The sequence below is a fragment of the Bufo bufo genome, chromosome 2, assembly GCF_905171765.1.
Source record: "Bufo bufo chromosome 2, aBufBuf1.1, whole genome shotgun sequence".
Taxonomy (NCBI): Eukaryota; Metazoa; Chordata; class Amphibia; order Anura; family Bufonidae; genus Bufo; species Bufo bufo.
The window spans coordinates 178,792,285-178,816,500 of NC_053390.1; the positions used below are offsets into that span (position 1 = coordinate 178,792,285).

General features: G+C 42.0%; 1 protein-coding gene across 1 annotated transcript in view; it reads left to right on the forward strand.

Annotated features, from left to right (window-relative positions):
* Positions 1 to 3,434: 3,434 nt before the first annotated feature.
* The window catches only part of PRR16 (proline rich 16), a 322,085-nt gene continuing 301,303 nt past the window's right edge, over positions 3,435 to 24,216 (forward strand). The window contains exon 1 of the mRNA XM_040420205.1: positions 3,435 to 3,667. Within this exon, the coding sequence (XP_040276139.1) occupies positions 3,524 to 3,667 (144 nt within the window). The 5' untranslated portion in view covers positions 3,435 to 3,523. The remainder of the gene's footprint in view (positions 3,668 to 24,216) is intronic.

The following is a 24,216-nucleotide window of genomic DNA, read 5'->3' on the forward strand; positions in this document are numbered from 1 at the left end:
TTATACGAAATATCATTGGCTTTCGAGTTTTGGTCTGTAGTTTCTGTTATCAAGTTTTCTAACTCCTATGCATGGTTCTTTTGGCCCCTTTAGGCTACCCTTCGATAAGCAGTTCCGGCATAACTCTGCTGCTTCTAGGTTGGGGGGGTGGAGTATAGGCGTAGGTAGGGGACCCTCTCAGCATGAGCCGATCCGAGCACAAGTGGTAGGCAATTAAGAGTGCCGTATTTGTGTGAGGGGAGGCGGGGCGTTCACTATTTAAACCTGGCCCTCCTCCCCCCACTTGTCGGTTCGAACGATTTCAACCCACCCAGGAGCCCTCCCTTCTTTCAGGTCTCATTATTGGGGTAGCCCCCTTTAGGCTACCCTTCGATAAGCAGTTCCGGCATAACTCTGCTGCTTCTAGGTTGGGGGGGTGGAGTATAGGCGTAGGTAGGGGACCCTCTCAGCATGAGCCGATCCGAGCACAAATGCTATTTATGTATACTCCCTCTTAGATGTACGGCTCCATGGAATTAATGGTGCTTTCGAATAATAGTACAAAATAATACATTAGAATAAAAAAGGGCAGGTACAGTTGACCATCATCCACATATCAGTGGTATGCCTGACCATGTCTCCAAATTATTTTGCCTAATAGTAGCATGTACTGCATACTGCAAACAGCATAGGGGATATAACGGAGCCCTTTAGTACTCCATATTATGAAGAAAATGAGCTAAGATCCAATTGCTCTGCTAGGTTTTTTTCCCTTGTCTGTGGAAGCCATAATGGAGCTGTATCTAGAGAGTGGTAATGTCACAGGTAGCTTCAGGCTGGCCTAACTGTGGTGGATCTCACCCGTTGCAAGAAACTGCTGGATTAGCATCTTAGCTACTAAAGAGAGGATATATGCAGACCTTGCTAGTTATAATATCCTATGCAGTCGAATGACGTGATCATTTAATGATAACGAGTTAATAAGTGAAACCAAGACATCACTATGGCTACTTTCACACTGGCGTTTTGGCTGTCTGTTTGTGAGATCCGTTCAGGGCTCTCACAAGCGGTCCAAAACGGATCAGTTTTGCCCTAATGCATTCTGAATGGAAAAGGATCTGCTCAGTTACCATTTCGCACTGGAGGCGGACACCAAAACGCTACCTGCAGCGTTTTGCTGTCCACTTGATGAAACTGAGCCAAACGGATCCGTCCTGGCAAACACTGTAAGTCAATGGGGACGGATCCGTTTTCTCTGGGACAATAGAAAACGGATCCATCTCCCATTGACTTTCAATGGAGTTCATGACGGATCCATCTTGGCTATGTTACAGATAATACAAACGGATCCGTTCATGATGGATGCATGAGGTTGTATTATTGTAACAAATCTGTTTTGGCAGATCCATGACTGATCCGCCCCAAAACTTGAGTGTGAAAGTAGCTTATCACTGTTGTCAAGAACTGTACACAGTAAGCATTGGTTAATGACATCCTATACGAGTGCCTTAGACATCATGGGGGTCATTTATGAAGACATATACACCACTTTTTGGGAGGTTGTGGGAAAATGTGTACCTTTCCCCCCCCATGGCACTTTTCAAGGTGGTGGAAAAAAGGGGTTGTGGGGTGGGCAGGAAAGTGGGAGGGCGGGCGGGCCCATCGGGCCCATCTCATTTACTATTTTCTATGCCACTTTATGGTCTTAAACTATGCCAGCAAAAGAGCTGGCGTAGTTTAAACCATGTTGCGTGACCGGTGGCAGCAAGTGCCAACGTTATGTAGAGGCCTGTGCCTCTACAGTAAATTACTTAGGCACATCTGCCGTAAGTCCAGGGGTATTAAAACCAGCGTATAAATCGCCAGTCTTAATAAATGACCCCCTATATGTATAATGTAGTCAACATATAAGGTGATGGAAATGTGGGCCTTACTAAGGAGTAATCCTTCATATCAAGATTACAATTATATACACAAAATCAGCCCCCAAACTGGATCCCACTTCTATTCTTCATAGATCTCAGACAAAAGTCCAATAGAACTGGCATATTCAGCAGTTGCCAGTGGTCTTGTAGATTGCGGCATGGTCCTCTCTCCTTCTGTACTAGTTTGTAATTTAATCTTGATTATTGTACTTGTTTTCTTTTATGTATCTTCACCCCTTTTCATATATACAGTGCCATGTTATGAATGGCGCTATAATAAATAATATTATTGTCACTGCAAAATGGTCAATGGTACCCGATAACAGCTGAAAGGAAATGTATCGGCTTGTAGAAGGGTTAAGGGCATTTCCTACAGTGTTTATGCGGGATTGGTGGAGTTGTGAGACATAGCTGTAGATTGAGTGTCTCACGTGTATGGCCGGCTTAAGGAGCTCTGTCAGTGCAGCGTGCTTACGGTATTTATCTATTCACCTAGAAAAAGAGGAGCTCGTGTGAAACAAAGGCTGACATGTCACCGAAGAATAATAAACTCCATTTAGGCTGCAGATCCTCATTTTTGCTGCTTCAAGACATTCTGTATCTGTTCCTTACACTCTTGAGTTTTTTTTTTCACCTCTTCAACTATAAAGCAAGACGGTTGCTGCGTTCTAGTATTGATTTAATTTGAACCTGATAAATGAGGAGTCATAAATTTAGAAAGCCCTCGAGCAGTGGTTATAAAAGAAGGAGGCAGAAACAAGACATGGCCACTCTTCAATTTCATTTATTCATCCATCCTATTTTTTAAAGAATCAAAGTGAGGAATCTTTCCCATTTTTTCTGACCCTTCACTCTTCATCTTCCCGGGGGGATCCTTGTCACCGACATCTTCACCTCCTACCCCTTTTCTTACAGGATAAAAGCATTGCTAAGGAATTATCACAAAGCATCAGTTGTTGCCAGATTGGTCCGGAGACAGTACTTTGTAGCATGAGACTTGATGTATGGGCTTTATTGACACCCAATAAACCATGCCAGGCATGTCAATGTTAGACCTCTTATTTTTTTTTTTGTCCTGTGTTTTTTATGTTTTAGTGCACGGCATAAAAAATTGAATCCATCAGTTAAATGTGCATGTTATTACGGGCCCCTTTGGTAATGCATGGTGATGCTGGGTGCTGCATTACATGGAGAAATACGGTAATGCAGGAGAGTAGAAAGGAACAGATAGACTGTGTGTAGCAAGCAGTAAGCCGTGCTGTGTATAGAGGAGCGCTGAATGCAAGAGAAGAATGTGACTGTCACCAATTAAAAGTAAAGGCATCTTTAGGTGGCCCTGAAGTAAAGGAGTCCTATGTCATACGTGAACTTTGGGATCTCGCACTTTTTTTCTCCCCTGATTTAGCAAAGCTCTGTGACGCAGGCACCGCTCGACAATCGCCACTAGTCTGCAGCCCATTCCCCGAGCAGTTGTGTGGAGTTCATGGCAGCGTGTATACAGGGAGAGGAAAAAGAGGAGAATGAGGGAGATCTAAGCAAGAAAATGCGGGGGAACAGCTACTCAGAGAGGGCTGGAGCCAGTCACCCTCTTCTGAAGCTCCCTTGAACTGGACTGCAGCATGTCAGCAAAGTCTAAGGGGACATCATCACCGACAGAGGGGCAAGCCTCCAAAGCCAAGGTGAAAGAACAGATCAAGATAATTGTGGATGATTTGGAATTAGTCCTGGGAGACCTGAAGGATGTCGCTAAGGAACTTAAAGAGGTAAGGTCTCCAAAGACAAGCAGGGCGACCACAAGGGGCAGTCCACACCGAGCAGGACAAATACTGCACAAAGACAATCACAAACTTATCTATGAAACCTAAGGAGTAGATAAGTGTCCTGTGGAGCGTTGGTTGGGAAGGGGTGGGAAGGGGATCACACTCCTTGCTTTATGAATGGGAGAGCATATCCTGATGGTGTGGATATTGCAGAATAGTTGAGCCCTGATGTTTATTCATAGTAATATGCTTTCTTATGCTTTGTATGCATGCAAGACACGGCTATACCACAAAACGACTATGTTCTGCACATTGTAGACTGAGCTGTGCAGATTCCTATATATATATAGATAGACTGCATTTGTGGATATAGAAGCCATGCAGATTGCAATGAGCCTTTCTTAGTTCCGCATCTTATTGCTGTCTCTCTGTGATTTTGGGTTGGCATTTCAAAGGCTGCTGAGCACAAGGTTTAGACCTCTTCGGGGTAAAGACTGAGACTGAGTTGGATTATCCAGAAGTTAAGAAGCTTGTCTTAGATACAGAATGGGTGTCTGTCTAAAAGTGTCTGGGCTGTGTATATATTCTGTGCATGGCTATACCCCCAAGCAATCCTTCATATCAAGATTACAATTATCTACACAAAATCAGCCCCCAAACTCGATCCCACTTCTATTCTTCATAGATCTCAGACAAAAGTCCAATAGAACTGGCATATTCAGCAGTTGCCAGTGGTCTTGTAGATTGCGGCATGGTCCTCTCTCCTTCTGTACTAGTTTGTAATTTAATCTTGATTATTGTACTTGTTTTCTTTTATGTTTGTTCACCCCTTTTCATATATACAGTGCGATGTTATGAATGGCGCTGAAATAAATAATAATATTGTCACCGCAAAATGGTCAATGGTACCCGATAACAGCTGAAAGGAAATGTATCGGCTTGTAGAAGGGTTAAGGGCATTTCCTACAGTGTTTATGCGGGGTTTGGTGGAGTTGTAAGACATAGCTGTAGGTTGAATGAGTGTCCAGCCAACAACTGTCTCAAAATCCATTCAGCCTTCACCCATGATCACTGCAAGACGTTTCTTACTCAGGCACCTCTATTTAACCAGAGCATCCTTCTATAGAGACAGGTTGATGAATATTAGATATTATCATGTCATTACATATTGTGTCTGCCGGGGTTATTATGCTGGAATAGAAATGCGTGCGATGAGAAGCTCAAAAACATGTGACAAATGGTTATGAGGCTGAAAAAAAAATCACTGGAGCATTTTCCAGAGACATTTTTTTTTTTTCTTCTAGAGAATGAGTCAGCTCCTGAAATAACGTACGATAATATGAAGCAAGAGGCTGTTATATTTGTGGGTTTAATGCCACTGGTTTGGAGGAGTAATTATGTAAGTGCTAAAATCCATAATAGAGCTCCTCTTAATATCAGCACGGAGTGATGAATGGACATGGTCTTTCTCGCACACATTCAGGGAAGGCATGTTTGCTCTGCCAGTGGCAAGTGTCACATTCCTTGAGGTTTCAAAGGAGGCATCATGTAAGTCAGAGGATTGCAGCGGCAGATAAATGTAGCTACAATACAGCTAAGGATTCCCCCCCCCCCCCTCCCCAAAGCCATTCCCTAAATTATAATTTTACAACACAACTGGTCGACAGATGGTGGGATTATGCATTGAAATTCTAGTCGAAAGGCTATGTACTTTGATAATCCTTTGTTTGCCATTTATATAAGGCGGACTTTCATTCCACTGAGTGTGAGGTTTCCAATGTGAATTGACTGCAACAGGTCTAGTAATTGTAACAAGAAGCGTTGAACTGAATGAACACAGGAGAAAAGGGGCAGAAAGAGACGAGCAGTGGTGAAAGCGTGTGCGTGTAGAATAGTCTTTTATATGCTGTTTATGACCATAAAGGGGGCAACGGTGGGGGGTCCTCATTTCAGAGCTGAGAGCCATGACAGCTCTAAAGGACAACCAGTGACCAGCTGGAAAGGAAATAATTGATGATTCTGGAGATTCTTAACAATGGTACAACCCATAATCAGCTGGTCTTTAGGAGAACCTGCAATCTGAAAAGTAGTTGCCAAAACCATGCAACTAAATGTACAGTATGGCTCTATCTATCTGTCTATCTATCTATCTATCTATCATCTATCTATCTATCTATCTATCTATCTATCTATCTATCTATCTATCATCTATCTATCTATCTATCTATCTATCTTACTTACATCTGTCTATCTATTATGAATCTATCTATCATCTATCTATCTATCTATCTATCTATCTATCATCTATCCATCCATCTATCTATCTATCTATCTATCTATCTATCTATCTATTTATCTATCTATCTATCTATCTATCTATCTATCTATCTATCTATCTTTCTATCTCTATCTATCATCTATCTGTCTATCTATTATGTATCTATCTTACTTACATCTGTCTATCTATTATGTATCTATCTATCTATCTATCTATCTATCTATCTATCATCTGTCTGTCTGTCTATTATCTATCATCTATCTATCTATCTATCTATCTATCTATCTATCTATCTATCTATCCATCTATGTCTGTCTATCATCTATCTATCTATCTATCTATCTATCTCATATCTAACTATCCTCTATTATCTATGTATCCATCCATCTATGTATGTCTGTCTATATGTCCATATCTATCTCTATCTATCTATCTATCTATCTATCTATCTATCCTCTATCTATCTGTCTATCTATCTATCTATCTATCTATCTATCTATCTTTCTATCTTTCTATCTCTATCTATCATCCATCTGTCTATCTATTATGTATCTATCTTACTTACATCTGTCTATCTACTACCTATCTATCTGTCTGTCTATCTATCTATCTATCTATCTATCCATCTATCCATCTATGTATCTATCTATCTATCTATCTATCTATCTATCTCATATCTATCTATCTATCTATCTATCTATCTATCTATCTATCTATCTCATATCTATCTATCTATCTATCTATCTATCTATCTATCTATCTATCTATCTATCTATCTATCTATCTATCTATCCATCTATGTATGTCTATCCTCCACCTATCTGTCTGTCTGTCTGTCTATCAAGTCCTGAATATATAGGATTTTGTACATCAATTATATATTTCTTTTTTTTTTCAGACAGAAACAATTAACCGTGGGCATTGACCATGTACCTTGTGTTACCAGGCCATCACATTTGAGTAAACTGATACTACACGGTCAATCCATGTGCTCTTGTTTAGTAACATTAATGGCTCGTGAATTTAAAACTATGAACCAGACACATTTATTTGGAAGGAAACAGAATTAAATCTCTGTAGTTTGGCTGCTTCACTGTGTAATCAGGCTGAGAGCAATTGCTGATTTTTGTCCCACGTTCAAATGCCAGTGGCGAATAATTCAATTACAATAGATTTTCTTTCTTTTTTTTTTCTCCGTCCATTGAGATACTTCTGTTTTACAGATTTCATAGATATATTCAGTAAAGTCCACTTTGCTGGTGATTGGTGCATCTACATCACTTTCTAAACAGATTAGAAGTCAAGGATGACTTTAACTGGAGATTGAAATCACTAATCTTTCCTTTATTTTCTTAGCTCTCTGTATAGAGAACTACACATCTAGTTAAATACAAAGGACTGACAGCTGGAAAATGCCTGCAGGAGATATCTGCATACTAGCTTTATGCTTTTATCTCTCAGCTCGCAAATCACACTATGGCAAATCCACCAGTGGAGGTGGCATGTACATTAGTCACGTGAAAAATGGTGTCATTTAAGGTGCACAAATAGTTTTGTTGCTAAAGCATAGATTGTATGTAAGGCCTCTTGCTCACGATCGTTTTTCGGGTCCGCATCCGAGCCGCAGTTTTTGAGGCTCGGGTGCGGACCCATCCGTTGCCCCGCAAAAAAAAATATAACATGTCCTATTCTTGTCCGTGCTTTGAGGACAAGAATAGGCAGTTTATGTAAAGGCTGTCCGTGCCGTTCAGCAAATTGCGGAAAACGCACGGACGCCATCCGTGTTTTGCGGATCCGCGATTTGCGGACCGCAAAACACACCACAGTCGTGTGCATGCAGCCTAATTGACATTTTAGTAGAACCTAATGGATCAGAGAAATAGCTGCCCTTACATAAGGTAATCTATTGCTGTTTCCCAGTGTACAGTAGAGGTCATAGTAGTTCTGGGATTTTGGGTGTTTTCCAAGCAAATAATAAATGGATTTTAATGCTGAAAATATAGTCTGTGATTTTGTACATACAAAGCCAATCCTAGGAATATCTGATGAGATGATCATTATGGAAGGTTAGTGAGGAGGAGGTAATATTAAAAGTATTAAAAGGACTGATAGAAACCTCAGAAAGTTAGGTCTCTTCCACATGAGCGTGTCCGGAAAAGGTCCGGATGCGTTGTGGCAAACCCGCGCGAGTAGGTACCCAATTGCAGTCAGTTTTGACTGCGATTGTGTTCCGTTGTTCAGTTTTTATCGCGCGGGTGCAATGCGTTTTGCACGCGCGTGATAAAAAACTGAATGTGGTACCCAGACCCGAACTTCTTCACAGAAGTTCAGGTTTGGGTTCAAGGCTGTGTAGATTGTATTATTTCCCCTTATAACATGGTTATAAGGGAAAATAATAGCATTCTGAATACAGAATGCTAAGTAAAATTGGGCTGGAGGGGTTAAAAAAAGAAATAAAAAATTTAACTCACCTTAATCCACTTGTTCGCACAGCCGGCTTCTTTTCTGTCTTCATCTGTGAGCAATAGGACCTTTGATGACTTCACTGCGTTCATCAAATGGTCCATCACATGATCCATCACCATGGTGATGGATCATGTGATGGACCATGTAATGAGCATAGTGACGTCATCAAAGGTCCTATTGCTCACAGATGAAGACAGAAGAGATGCCGGCTGTGCGAACAAGTGGATTAAGGTGAGTTAAATTATTTTAATTTTTTTTTAACCCCTCCAGCCTAATTTTACTTAGCATTCTGTATTCAGAATGCTATTATTTTCCCATATAACTATGTTATAAGGGAAAATAATAAAGATCGGGTCCCCATCCAGATCGTCTCCTAGCAACCGTGCGTGAAAATCGCACCGCATCCGTACTTGCTTGCGGATGCTTGCGATTTTCACGCAGCCCCATTCACTTCTATGGGGCCTGCGTTGCGTGAAAAACGCACAAAATAGAGCTTGCTGCGATTTTCACGCAACGCACAAGTGATGCGTGAAAATCACTGCTCATGTGAACAGCCCCATAGAAAATGAATGGGTCCGGATTCAGTGCGGGTGCAATGCATTCAACTCATGCATTGCACCCGCGTGGAAAACTCGCCCGTGTGAAAGGGGCTTTAGACTATGCAACAATAGTGCAAAAGGAGATAGGAACAGACTTGGTTAATAATCAACTACAATATTTCTACACCAGGTGGAGGAAGGACTTGTAAGTGAGAGGTTCTCCACCAACTTTATCAGTGCTACAAAGGGATTGATTGCATCAACTGTTTGTGGATTCCCATTGAATTTATTGAGGCAGGGCAGCTAAAGACTGCTTTTAAAAATGTGGCACACTGTTTGTAATAACTTGATACAAAAGATGAAGTCATCTACAGAAGCCAAAAAACTCAATAGTAATGTTTCTTCACTCCAGCATCTGATGATCTGGAAAATCTGATCCGCCATACTGTGAAAATTCACAAGGCCAGAAGCAGAAGAGAGCATGCCAATTAGGAAATGACCCCAATAAAAATAACAAAGTTAGGGCTCTTCACCTAGCGATCGTGTGCCGGATCAACTCGCGGTATTTGCAGACGTTCACGAGGATAATGTAGATCCCTTGCTGAAATGGGACACACTTAAGGCTTATTTGAGAGGCTGTCTAAAATCCTCTATATCTTTTGTGAAGAAGGCCTCAGCTAGGTTGGAGGAGGAGATAGCATCGGAATGCTCTGCTTTGGAGAGGATATATGTGAATGATCCCACTGAGCAGAACAAACAGAACTGGCTTATGATAGGAAGTAAATATTTGGTCCTCCTGAAAGAAAAGGCCCAGCGTAGATTATTTTTTACCAGACAATTTTATTTTGAAATGGGGAATCAATCCAGTAAACTATTAGCCCTTATAATCAGACAGAACCAGGCCTCCCCAGCGATTCTTAGGATTAAGGATGCAAATGGTGTCATGCTGACTGAGCCTGATGCCATTGTCAACAGGTTCAGGGAGTATTACCAGGAGCTGTATACTGCAAGAGCAGACTACACAACTGATGAGGTAAGGGACTACTTTTCGGACATAGAGACTCCAAAGTTATCACAGGAATCAAGGAGTATATTGGATGCCTAGATTACAACTCAAGAGATCTTAGATGCTATATCCGCATTAGCAAAAGGGAAGTCCCCTGGTCCAGATGGACTACCAGTGGAAGTTTACTCCAAATATATCACCTCTATATCCCAATCTATGCTACAAATGTATAATGAGTCATTTAGGCAGGGAGTCTTACCACCATCCCTATACGATGCGTCTATTGTGATTTTGTTGAAACCTGGAAAGGATCCAGTGGAGTGCGGTTCTTACAGGCCGATATCCCTGCTGAATCTGGATTATAAAATCTTAGCAAAGATGTTGGCATCAAGATTGAGTGGGGTGGTTAGCCCATTGATTCATCCGGACCAGTCGGGGTTTCTGCCTGGGAGATCCACTTCAGATAATATCAGAAGGGTGCAGGTGATCACACAAATAGGCTTGGCTAGACATAAAAGATGGGCATTGGCTTCACTAGATGCGGCTAAAGCCTTCGATTCCATAGAATGGCCATACTTACACACCACATTAGAGCAATTTGGGATTGGACCGAATTTTATTAAATGGATCTCCATATTATATAAAGAGCCTAAATCCAATATTTTAGTGAATGGAATATCCTCATGTAGCTTTCAGTTGGGTACAGGCACACGGCAGGGATGTCCACTTTCGCCCTTGCTATTTGCATTGGCTATAGAGCCCTTGGCTATACGTACTAGAGCAGATGTAATATATCAGGGAGTGAGTCTGAGACAAGGGGAAGACAGAACAGGCTTATATGCAGATGACATGGTATTATTCATGTCTGATGTAGAAACCACACTCCCTAGAGCTGTGACACTTATTGAGGGATTTAGTCGCTTTTCTGGTCTTCTAATCAATTGGACCAAGTCCATACTTTTTCCTCTATATGACATGGACCCTGTGCAACTCCCTAACGGGGACTTACCCATAGTTTCCAGTTTTAAATATCTGGGAATCACCATTACGAAAGATGCAGCTTCTTTTCATGCTTCCAATATTGTACCCCTGTTGGACTTTTGTAAGGAGAAATTTAGGGTTTGGGGAGGCCTACCATTATCAGTAGCAGGTCGTATTAACTTGATTAAATTGGTTGTTCTACCCAAATTCTTATATGTTATGGAACATGCGCCTTATATTATTCCAAAGAAGATATTTCAGCAGTATACCTCTATGTTAACGCCCTTTTTATGGGGACCTAATAGACACAAGTTGTCAGTAGATATATTATGCCGTCAGAAAGGTTATGGGGGCATGTCTCTACCGGACATATACACATATTATTTAGCAGGGCAACTACGCTATTTGAAAGCATGGTTAAATGTGGATACCCAGATACCTAGATCAGAATATCTCCTTGCTGAATTTTTAGATCTAAAGTCACTTTGGCCTGTTCTGGAAAAACCAAACTTATTCCCTAGACGATTATTACCAATACATAGATTGGGTGTCCAGGTGTGGAAAGCATGTAAAACCTTATATAAATACTCGGATTACACCCAGAAATTCCGCTGTGGGATAATCCCATGTTCCCATCTCTGTTATCGCTCCCTGGAATCCAATTTTGGAAACTACATAATGTAAAACTATTGGGAGATGTATATGACGATAATAGTTTTTGTACCTATGACTCTTTGTGCAGTAAATTTGATCTACCTAGAAGCTCATTCCATAAGTTCCTGCAGATACGGCATGCTTTACGGACGCATTTTGGTACGCCTCAAGCTCGAATAACCAAATTTCCCATGATTGGGGTAATCCGCTCCCAAGGTCCCAAAGGGTTTATCTCAGGATTGTACACTCATCTTCTGAATGCCAAATGTACACTAGCTCCGTTAAAGGTGTTATCAAAATGGCGAACATTTATACCAGATTTAACTGATGAGGATATGGAAGATTTATTAGAATCTCCAGTTTTGGTATCCCCGGCCATAAACAATAAGTTTATACAATTATGTATAATTCATCAGGGGTATCTATCTCCTTGGCGATTATATAAAATAGGTGTACTCACACATTCTTGTTGCCACAGATGCTCCATGGAGAGTGCTGACTTTTGGCATCTGGTATGGAAGTGCTCACATATTCAGAGGTTTTGGACAAAAGTTACGGATTTTTTAAGTATTCTTATGGGGCGCCCAGTATCAATGGATCCCAAAGTATGCATATTTGGTATTTTAGATGAAGAGTTATGGGATCATTATGAGAGAATATTTTTGAGGGAAACCTTATTTTTGGCGAGAAAAGCAATAGCAATTAGGTGGATGGGAGAGAGAGTGCCCACCTTGACTCAATGGAAAAATCTAGTAAATATCGTCATTCCGTATGAGAATGTTGTTTACAAGAATAGGGGATGTACCTCGAAGTCCAATAAAATATGGGAAAGATGGTGCTCTTCACCGCAGTCAATGTATACCAGGCAAGATCTTTCAAACTCTTTGGCGGAAGTATTGAGATGAATGTGTACTTATAGGCCACATTAAATATACTATAAGCTGTCACAACAGTAATTGGAAAAGTTTATCAAGTAACGTGATTGACCAACATGACATGTACGGACTGTATTTGAATCTGTGTTTTTGTACGGCACATACCGTTGTATGTACTCTATATAATTTATGTATTTTTTATGCTCAATAAAAAGAATAAAAAAAAAAAACAAAGTTAGGGCTCATTCATACAAAAGTTTTTTGCGTTCCGTATACGGGCCGTTTTTTTGAGTTCCATATACGGAACGATTCATTTCAATGATTCCACCAAAAAAACTGAATGTACTCATTCCGTTTCTGTATTTCCATTTTTCCGTTCCGTTGAAAGATAGAACATGTCCTATTATTGCCGCAATTCACTTTCCGTGGCTCCATTCAAGTCAATGGGTCTGCTAAAAAAAACTAAACACATACGGAATGTACTCCGTATGTCTTCCGTATCCGTTCCATTTTTGCAGAACAATCTATTGAAAATTTTATGCCCAGCCCAATTTTTTCTATGTAATTACTGTATACTGTATATGCCATATGGAAAAACGAAACAGAAAAACGGGATGGAATCGTAAACACTACTGAAACAAAAAATGGAAAAACAGATCCGTCAAAAACGGCCCGCAAAACACTGAAAAAGCCATACGGTCGTGTCAACAAGCCCTTACCCTGTTGTGGCATACTTTGTGTTAATATTTTATATTTTGCTCCTGGTCTTCCTGGAGGTTCTCTATCCTGACATATGAGTTTTCTAATCCACATTGCTTTTTAATTCTTTGCTTATTCAGTCTTCTTAACATTTTAAAGACAAGACCTATTTTCATTTACATGTGCAGCATTATGCATTAAGGGTTTAAAGGGGTTACCACCTAGTGTCCCATATTGATGACCTTTCCTGAAGATAGGTCAATATCAGATCGTCGGGGGTCCAAATCCTGGCATTCCTGCTGATGAGCTGTTTGAAGAAACCACAGCGCTTTTTTGCATGCTGTGTTCTCTTCCCTGTTTAAATGCTCACCGTTGAAATTGCAGTGGCAAGCCGGTGTAATTACAGCTCCTCCATCTCATTCACTTGAATGAGAGGCAGTGTAACTACAACTTCTCCTTCCCATTCAAGTGAACTGGTTGTAGGATCTGTAAATACTACACCTGCTGCTGCAATACAGATGAGCAGGTAAACAGTGAAGAGAGATGAGCGATCCAGTCTTTTCAAACAATTGATTGGTGGAGGTGCTGGGAGTCAGACCCCCACCGATCTGATATTTATGACCCATCCTGAGGATAGGCCACCAATATTAGAAACCGGACAACCCCTTTAACTCTGGAGTACAGGAAATGTAGTGAGTTTGGCTAAAATCAACATTTAAATATTTTGTCGTGAAGTGTGCATAAAACAAAACCACGCTCATCTTTCTTCTTACTAAAATATGAGTCTAGTGCCTTAAAGGATCTACTGTATACACTAAAGGAGTAATCAGGTTCAGAGGAATGAAGCCTCGAGGATTGTAAATATGACTCTAGGTGATAATATAGGCTGTTGCTCAGGATAGTACAATATAAGGAATACAATATCTTGAAAAATATTTCTTTATATCAAAAACTGTAATCAAGCATGTACATACTTTAAAAGAATGCACTTATATGTCTTCTCTTCCATCCTCACGGTATGTCACATGCATTACAAACCCTCGCAAAGAATTGCAGTTAAAGACATTCACCCTATCTGACAGGAAGCCTAATTAGGTTATAATAGACAAGAAGAGATTGAGGTCTCCATTTCTTCTCTGGGATTTACTTCTAGCCATAATCTGTCATCCATCTTTGTCACATAAATATGCTAGTGCTAGGCATATGATCTATGCTGTTTTGTAGGAAAAGTCCATAGGAAAAAGCTATGTACCAAAACATGCAAGTGTGAAAAAGAAATGCATGTTTCACTGTTCCATAAGTGTTAAATGTGGCACGTTTAGCTAAAAGGCCTGTATGTTATAAATTATATAGCCTGCCACCACTGATCATCGGATGAGTCTTAGTAACATAGTAACATAGTACATAAGGCCGAAAAAAGACATTTGTCCATCCAGTTCGGCCTGTCATCCTGCAAGTTGATCCAGAGGAAGGCAAAAGAAAAACCTGTGAGGTAAAAGCCAATTTTCCCCACTTTAGGGGAATAAAAAATTCCTTCCCGACTCCAATCAGGCAGATTGAATGAGGCATTATTCAAACCTCTCAACAGCAGAACATTATGGGGCAAGTGGGGCAATGGGGCAGTTTCTGGTCTCAGATAGACACAAAGGAAATGGTTTAGATTGTCCAGTTAGCCAGCCCATGGATTAGGTGGGTCACCATGATTGAACTCCTTTATATCACCACTGCTTCCGATTTCAGAACAAATAAGAATGAGATTCCCAACCCTTCCTCCAGTCCCTAGTAGAAAAGAATAGCGGCATAATCCTTACCTGTAGAGACCTTTTCACAAGCAGACCACAGTTTGATTTGGTAATGTTGCAGATGAGAGACATAACTTTTAGCTCTTAGGCCTCAGTTCAAAATATGTTAAAAGTGTCCTCCACCTTCCATGTGTCAGTTACACCAACAGTACAAGTGAAGATAGCAGGTGCAGTGTATTTGAATGGAGGAGACTGACCTTCCATCAGTGACCATCTTATGGACAGGACCTCTGTGTGGACAGCACAAAAGACTTGGTCTACAAGGGGACATATCTTATGAAATATAAAAAAAATGGCCCAGAGTATCAACAAAGACTATATTAGTAAGTGCCATATAGTCATCTTAAAAACACATTTATCAGCAGTAACTAGAAAGTGGCAGATTCCTTTAAGATTGCATTACTGTTCTTTGAACACTGAGAATAATTCAGAGTGAATAAATATGTATGGCGGGCCAGATGCTGAAAATGTGAAAAATGTATTATATTTCACTGACAAATGAAACCACAATATGTTTAGGGGTCCCAGTAGTGGAATATGAATTCAATCATCTGTCAGTGAAATCAAGTTGCATTTTATACGCACTTTCTAATGTTGTATTGTATAAATTATACACAGAAAAATAAAGCTTCAGTACTTTAATTTTTTAACGCTACAGAGGATCTGAGCCAAGATGTCCTTAGAAGTCTTGTTGTTATTGAAGAAACTCTGGTTCTCAGCTCCAGATTGCCACTTTAACTGGCCAATAAATTACATTCTTATTGGCTAAACATTTAGAGAAAAATGTATGTATGACTATCAAACATATATGGGATCTAATATGTATTCTAGGTAAGTCTACTTTCACACTGGCGTTTTGGCTTTCCGTTTGTGAGATCCGTTCGGGTCTCTCACAAGCCGTCCAAAACCAATTTGTTTTGCCGTAATGCATTCTGAATAGAAAAGGATCCGCTCAGAATGCATCAGTTCAGTCTCCATTCCGCTTTGCAGACAGACACCAAAACGCTGCTTGCAGCGTTTTACTGTCTGCGACGTGGTGGAAAGTCAGTGGGGAAAGTCAGTGGGGATGGACCGTTTTCACTGACACAATCTGGCACAATAGAAAATGGATCCGTCCTCCATTGACTTTCAATGGTGTTTAAGACGGATCCGTCTTGGCTATGTTAAAGATAATACAAATGTATCTGTTCTGAACGGATGCAGACGGCTGTATTATCCGAAATGATCCATCCATGACGGATCCGCACAAAACGCAAGTGTGAAAGTAGCCTAACCAAGCAAGAGCTGGAGAGTGGCTTGTCGGGTACCACACACCTAAGAACTGGCAACGTAGGCACATTTTACTCATCCTTTTAAGCAAGTCCCTTTTAATTGTCAATCATTTAGCATCTCCATTATATATTCATTTGGTACATAAATAACACATCACATCTGATAGGCATAAAATATGTTCACTGTAGCATGGAAGCAAGATTTAGGCTGCCATGACTATCTTGTCTTCAGTTTATAGGATTGAAGACTTTATTAGGGTGGTGCACAGCAGTTTGATCACTGATTTATAATCAGTATGATTGAAAAAGATTTGTGTCTAACCCCCCTCAGCTAGGAAAATGGGGATGGTGTGGGGAAGATTAAAAGGAAAAGTGATTCACTGTTGTTCACTGTTGTTGATCCAAAGCAAGGCAAAGAAACCCCTCAAAGGGAATGTGTCATCAGAAAATTAACTATTGTTTCAATCAAGTTTTTACGTTTAACATAGTTTCAAAGATATTTTGATTATGTTATTTTTAATTTTCCATGTCAATATATAGATATATTTATGCAAAATAAATCCAGCAGTTTTTACACTGGCCACTAAGCCTAATAATAGGTAATAATAAGCACCATTTCTTGGTCTGTACAAATCACTGTACTGCAATTACCAACTTATTTGCTATTCTAACCCTGCCTGTACTGATATCACCTTTGTGTATAGATAACACAAGATCCACCATTCACAATAGGTGATTGTCAACTCTTCTCTATTCTTTCCTTGTAGAATGACCTCTGCACAGGTAACAGAGCATGCCCAAAAAACTCTCCCATATAAGTCAGTAAGGTCTCCTGCTAACTAGTGTTGGGCGAGCATGCTTGGCCGAACACCTTTTTCACTTGAGCATTGAGATGCTCGGCACATCACGGTGTTCGGCCAAACAACGCATGTGCTCGAGCGCAATCCACGAGTCTCCTCTCCACACGTTTGTTGGCTGCTACGCAGCCAATAAATGTGCGGGGAAGTGGTGCCACTCACTGTAATGCCTTAGCCATGTAATTGGCTGGCCGGAACGTGTCATCGGGTGCAATATACCACCCGATGACATGTGGTTCGGCTCAGACTTAGTCAGGGCGAGTTGCAGCAGAAGGGACAGATAGTGTAGGGAGAGCAATTGTGTTTTTTTTAGGGAGTTTTGAGTTTTGGAAGGTGTTAGAGACCCAAGAGTCCTTTTAAGGACTATTGTTTTATCTGGCTGTAAAATATATTAGTGCAACGTGCGCTAAATTGCATGCAATTGTTTGGCTGCTGGTCACAGCAGTGACATTACCTGCGCTACATGTCCTGTATAACGTTAGCCGTTTGTGACAGCAGCGACATTACCTGCCTTACATCTCCTGTATAACGTTAGCCACTGGTGACAGCAGCAACATTACCTGCGGTACATCTCCTGTACAACGTTAGCCGCTGGTGACAGTAGCGACATTCCTGCGCTACATCTCCTGTATAACGTTAGTTGCTGGTGACAGCAGCGACATTCCTGCGCTACATCTTCTGTACAACGTTAGCCGCTGGTGACAGCAGTGACATTACATGCGCTACATCTCTTGTATAACGTTAGCCGCTGGTGACAACAGTGACAATACCTGAGAAGCAGACCCTCACCCCTAATTTTTTAGATGGTCAGCTCAGCAGCAGACCCTCAGCCCTAATTTTTTAGATGGTCAGATCAGCAGCAGGCCCTCGCCCCTAATGTTTTAGAGGATCACCAGCAGGCCCTTGCTTCTACTGTTTTGAGGATCACCAGCAGGCCATCAATCATAATTATTCAAGGGTGTGTATGATGCCCTCCTTTATGTGTAATAAAGGGTGTATTGGAGTGCCAATTCCTTGTCATTTTTGGCAGCCCTTTATCTTAGTGCATAGGCTTTATGAGTGTAGGAGTCCCACTACCTGAACAATTGTACCACAATGTGAATGAGGCCCTCTATTATGTGATATACAGGTTGTATCGGAGTGCCTCTTCCTTGAAATTTTTGGCAGCACTTGCACTTTATGTACAAGTAAATATATAAGAAAGAATGTTTCCTAACAATTTTTCCTCTAAGATCGATTTTATCTTCCGTTTGGTGCATATTATTGTCAGTCTGTAAAAGTGGCGTACTACTCGGACAACATCGTTCCCAGCAGCGACCTGGGAGTCCAAGATGCATCCAGACATCCTCCCCATGCTGCTCCAGAACCATTTCTGTGGTGTTTCCATGAATTTCTGACCTTTTCCTATGATCCAGACACCCTCCCCTCTTCAGAGCAGGGGGTGCCTGGTTTAATGCTCGAGTTCTCCCATTGACTTCCATTGTGCTCGGGTGTTCTGTAGAGCACCTGATCATCCCAAAGTGTTTTGCTCGAGCACCCAAGCACATTGGTGCTCGATCAACAATACTCCTGACTATTGTGTCTATGACCCATGTGGTGGCCATAAAGACATTTTCTCAATGCTTTCTAAATGCTGTTAAGAACAGGGTTCCAGGGTTCTGCCATGTGTTAACTTACCAATCAAATTTATAACTTGAAGTTTATTGAAGCTCCAGTGCAAAATCTGTAACATGCTCCCTAATTCTGCAAGTGGTTTATAGTAATTATATGCAGGGCAGTCAGCAAGTAGTGTCTAAAAAGATGTCACCAGTGTTGTAGCTTCTCACTTGCCTCTCTTTGTCTCTCTCCTCCCCATTGCATGATGGCATGGTTGACCCTTTAGTGATTCCTCCACTTCAGCTTGCTGCTTCCTGAGGTGCATTATGCTCTGCTTGACTTTGAGGTCGAGGTTGGACATCCCTAACTTTCCCTTCTTTTGGTTTGTGGTGTACCAGTCTCCTGATATGCACATCTGGTGTGGAAATGCAACTGAGTAGTTGGCCACTTTCCACAGAGGAACTATTGGACTTCATCATGTATCACTTTGCAGGTGCAAATGCAACCTCTGCCCCTCATTTAATTGCAGTGATGATGTAATTGCAGAGGAATACTTTTGACAGTTATATTACAGTCCCTATACAATAGATACAGTAATATCCTACCACTGCCAAGGTAAAGGCTTAATAACTATAATTAGAGATGAGCGAATCAAAGTTGACCAAGTGGAATTTGATCCGAATTTCAGGAAAAATTTGCACCAAATCCGAATTTCCTGACGCTTCATGGTAACGAATCACATTTTTTCCTAAAATGGCTGCTGCACATGTTAGGACAAGGAGCAAAGAACTCTGGGAATGAGGTATATCACCCACAATGCCATGCATTCAGCCAATCAGCAGCCAGCCAGCCCCTGTGATGTCACAGCCCTATAAATAGCCTCAGCCATCTTGGATTCTGCCATTCTCCAGTGTGCTTAGTGCAGGGAGAAACGTCAGCAGGCACTAGGAACAGTGATCGAAAAGACTTCATTGTGCTGAAAAAATTATTTACAAGTTCAGTGAAAGATTAGTCTAGGTGTAGGGAAAGGATATGGAGGAATTTCAGAAAACCTTGCTTGTTATTGGGGTGCAAGTGCTGTGTGATACAGGCATTACCAGGGTGTATTACTAGGAAATATGCCTTTTTTGGAGTGCATTAGTGGGAAAAAAAAGTATTATTTGCTGTTCAGTGGTGTAGTTATATGTTCTAAAGCCTTTTTTGGGGTGTATTAGTGAAAAAAAAAAGGCTTGTTAGCCGTTGTGCGGTGAAGTGACAAAATAACAACCTTTTTTTGGGGTGTATTAGTGGGGAAAAAAGTATTATTTGCCGTTTAGCAGTGCAGTTAAATGTTCTGAAGCCTTTTTTGGGGTGTATTAGTGGGGAAAAAAGTATTATTTGCCATTTAGCAGTGCAGTTATATGTTCTGTAGCCTTTTTTGGGGTGTATTAGTAGGGGGAAAAAGTATTATTTGCCGTTCATCGGTGCAGTTATTGTTCTAAAGCCTTTTTTGGGGGGAATTAATTTCCTTTTTATTAATTTATTTGATCTAACAGTATGTCAGACAGAGAAGTGACAGGCCCTGCACAGGGGACAGGCAGAGGCCTGAATGTTTCTGGCGCAGGCACAGGTTGCAGCAGAGTAAGGGGGCGTGGCAGAAGGGATCACTTCCAGAGGCGTGAGCTCCTGGTGTCATCTAGCGGTCGTGTCTTGACCAGCAACCCAGCGGTTCTTGAATGGTTGACTCGGTCATCCACTTCGTCCCAAGTGTCGGTGGGCTCGTCAGACACAAACCTTAGTTGGCATGGCCCGGGAACAGGCCCTGTGCCCTCACCTGTCCTCAACCTGCCTGTCCTCTTCTGTTCCCTCAGCCAGACAAGTATTATATGCTGTGGGCTCAGCTCCACTATACAGCGGGGACAAGCTACTAGAGGACAGTCAGCAGCTACTGCCCAGCCAAGATCCGGAGAAGACATCCGCCGCTTCCTCCGCTAGGTGAGCAAGTAGTGATAAGGAGAGTGGTGTGGGAGCTGGTGTAGCGAGCGGTCAGGCTCCTGGCTCAGAGACCGTTGAGGAGGACATCAGTGACGTGCAGACAGTACTCAATCATGATGCAGCCGATCGCAATTGGGAGCAGGGTGACAAAGGGGCTTCATCATCATTGGGAGAAGAGGATGGCAGCTTTACGCATGAGGCAGCGGCGGAGCCAGCAAGTCGGTGGCATGGCCGGGAGTCAGCAGGTTGGCAGCAGTGGTAGGTCGGAAGCCAAATGTGTCCGGGGTAGATCACCCGCTTCGCAGGAGCCTAACTGCCCAGAAAGTAGTGGTGCACGGGTTCACGGAGGCAACAGCCATAGCAGTCAGTCAGTGCGGAGTGTTGAGGGTAAAATCACGCACTCTGCGGTATGGTAGTTTATTGTTAAGCCACCGGAGGAGGTGAACATGGCCATTTGCCGAATCTGTGAGCAGAAGGTGAAGCATGGCCAGGGTGCCAATGTTGGCACCACGAGTCTGCGTCAACATATGCAGCGTCACCATAGAGTGGCCTGGGAGAACCGTGGCTCCGATGTGGTAGTTCAGCCTGCTGCAGCAACCGCTGCATCACCCAGTGGCACGCAGCCGAGGCTCCACCACCTCAGCCGAAAGGAGCTGTCTGTCCTTCCCATCATCTGCTGTTCCAGATGCTCCTGCTCCTCCTCTTCCTACTCCTCATCAGTCATTCCATCAGCAATCGATCACCGAAGTGATTGCCAATAGTCAACAGTATGCGTGCACAAATCCAACGGTTCAGTTGCTGAATGCGTTCCTGGCCAAGTTGCTGGTGCTGCAGTCCCTCACTTTCCAAGTGGTGGACTCTGCACCTTTCAGAATACTGATGGCTTGTGCCAAGCTGAGGTGGAGAGTCCCAAGCAGTCATTTATTTGCCAAAAAGGCAGTACCAACCCTGCACACATATGTACAGCAGAAGATGGGCCAGTCCTTGAGCCTGTCGGTGTCTGCCAAAGTGCACGGCAGCGCCGACGTGTGGAGCTGTAACTACGGGCAAGAACACTATATGTCCTTTACGGCGCATGGGAAAATGTGGTTCCTACTTAGCCACACCAACGCTTCCGCCTCCACGTTCTCATCCAGCGACAATGTCTGCTTCCTCATCCTTCACTGTGTGTCCTCAACCTCCACTGCAGGGACAATTCACAGTACCCCTTCAGCATACCACATGTGCGGGGCACGGCGGTGTCACACTGTTCTACACCTCGTTTGCCTGGGCGAACGGAGTCACACAGGGGGGGACTTCTCCACGTCCCTAATCAAGAAATCAAATCCTGTCTTTCTCTGCGACAACTCAAAATCCAAATCATGGTGACCGACAACAGGAAGAACATGGTGTCGGCTCTGCGTCAAGGAAGGCTGAGCAATGCGCCCTGCATGGCGCACTTGTTCAATCTGGTTGTCAAGCAGTTCCTAAAGTCTTCCACTCATATGCAAGACATCCTAAAAAAAGGCCAGGAAATTTTGCATGCACTTCAGCCACTTGTAAACCGCCAAGCACACCCTCCTTGAGCTGCAGCTACAGAACATCATCCCCCAACATAGGCTGATATGCGACCTTTCCACCCATTGGAATTCCACCATCCATATGTTGGATCGACTATACAAACAGAGAATGGCCATAAACAATTTCTTGATGATACAGGCGGACAGAGGAACTCCCCTGTGTAACTTCGATGTTATAGCAAAAAAAAAGGGGGGACCAATTATAAAAAATTCTACCAACTTTATTTCAATAATATATATAAAATATAGAGAAAAAGGGCAAGATGGAAAAAGATATACAGAGAAGCGATGGGCAAAACATCATTGGACAGCCATGTTACTCCGCAGAACTGTAATAACAATCTCCGGATAAAAGGCTACACCTATGGTGTGAAACTCTTGCTGAAAAATAAGCTATGACTACCATTTGATATGAGGCACACAGTATAAGACCCAACATAACTATGTATAAAATATGAAGTGGATGAGAGGTCTTGCGCTAGGGGCTTTTCCTCTTGGTCAGACCATGTCTTCAGGTACGTTCCTTGTATAATGTGTCCATGGTTATATCGTTATGCCACATTGTCTATACTAGACATATGTTACATACTGAGGTTGGATGTTGGTAACTTCTCATCCACTTCGTATTTTATACATAGTTATGTTGGGTCTTATACATATCACTTTGACTGCTCCCAGTAAAAGCCGGCCCGGATCGTCTTTACAGCCACACTAAATAACCAATAGTGTCAGTCAGCACTAGCTGCCGCTGACACTTAAAATTACCGGCTCTTACTGTACTTCACCGAGGCCAGAAACCTACATATCTTCTGTCAATGGCGGCCCCTTGCCCTTTCCTACAATATGTATGTATGTACAGTACAGACCAAAAGTTTGGACACACCTTCTCATTCAAAGAGTTTTCTTTATTTTCATGACTATGAAAATTGTAGATTCACACTGAAGGCATCAAAACTATGAATTAACACATGTGGAATTATATACATAACAAACAAGTGTGAAACAACAGAAAATATGTCATATTCTAGGTTCTTCAAAGTAGCCACCTTTTGCTTTGATTACTGCTTTGCACACTCTTGACATTCTCTTGATGAGCTTCAAGAGGTAGTCCCCTGAAATGGTTTTCACTTCACAGGTGTGCCCTGTCAGGTTTAATAAGTGGTATTTCTTGCCTTATAAATGGGGTTGGGACCATCAGTTGCGTTGAGGAGAAGTCAGGTGGATAAACAGCTGATAGTCCTACTGAATAGACTGTTAGAATTTGTATTATGGCAAGAAAAAAGCAGCTAAGTAAAGAAAAACGAGTGGCCATCATTACTTTAAGAAATGAAGGTCAGTCAGTCAGCCGAAAAATTAGGAAAACTTTGAAAGTAAGGGCTATTTGACCATGAAGGAGAGTGATGGGTTGCTGCACCAGATGACCTGGCCTCCACAGTCACCGGACCTGAACCCAATCGAGATGGTTTGGGGTGAGCTGGACCGCAGAGTGAAGGCGAAAGGGCCAACAAGTGCTAAGCATCTCTAGGAACTCCTTCAAGACTGTTGGAAGACCATTTCAGGGGACTACCTCTTGAAGCTCATCAAGAGAATGCCAAGAGTGTGCAAAGCAGTAATCAAAGCAAAAAGGTGGCTACTTTGAAGAACCTAGAATATGACATATTTTCAGTTGTTTCACACTTGTTTGTTATGTATATAATTCCACATGTGTTAATTCATAGTTTTGATGCCTTCATAGTCATGAAAATAAAGAAAACTCTTTGAATGAGAAGGTGTGTCCAAACTTTTGGTCTGTACTGTATGTGTGTATGTATGTATGTATGTATGTATGTATGTGTGTATGTTCCGCGAAAACTCAAAAACGCAACCATCCATTTCAATGAAACTTAGTATACACATCCCTTGCTACCTGGAAAGAAATCTTGCGGGGGTCTCAGCTCTCTGGGACGTAAGGTTCCCGAGATATTCCCAAAAAATGACCTGCATTTTCCAATACAA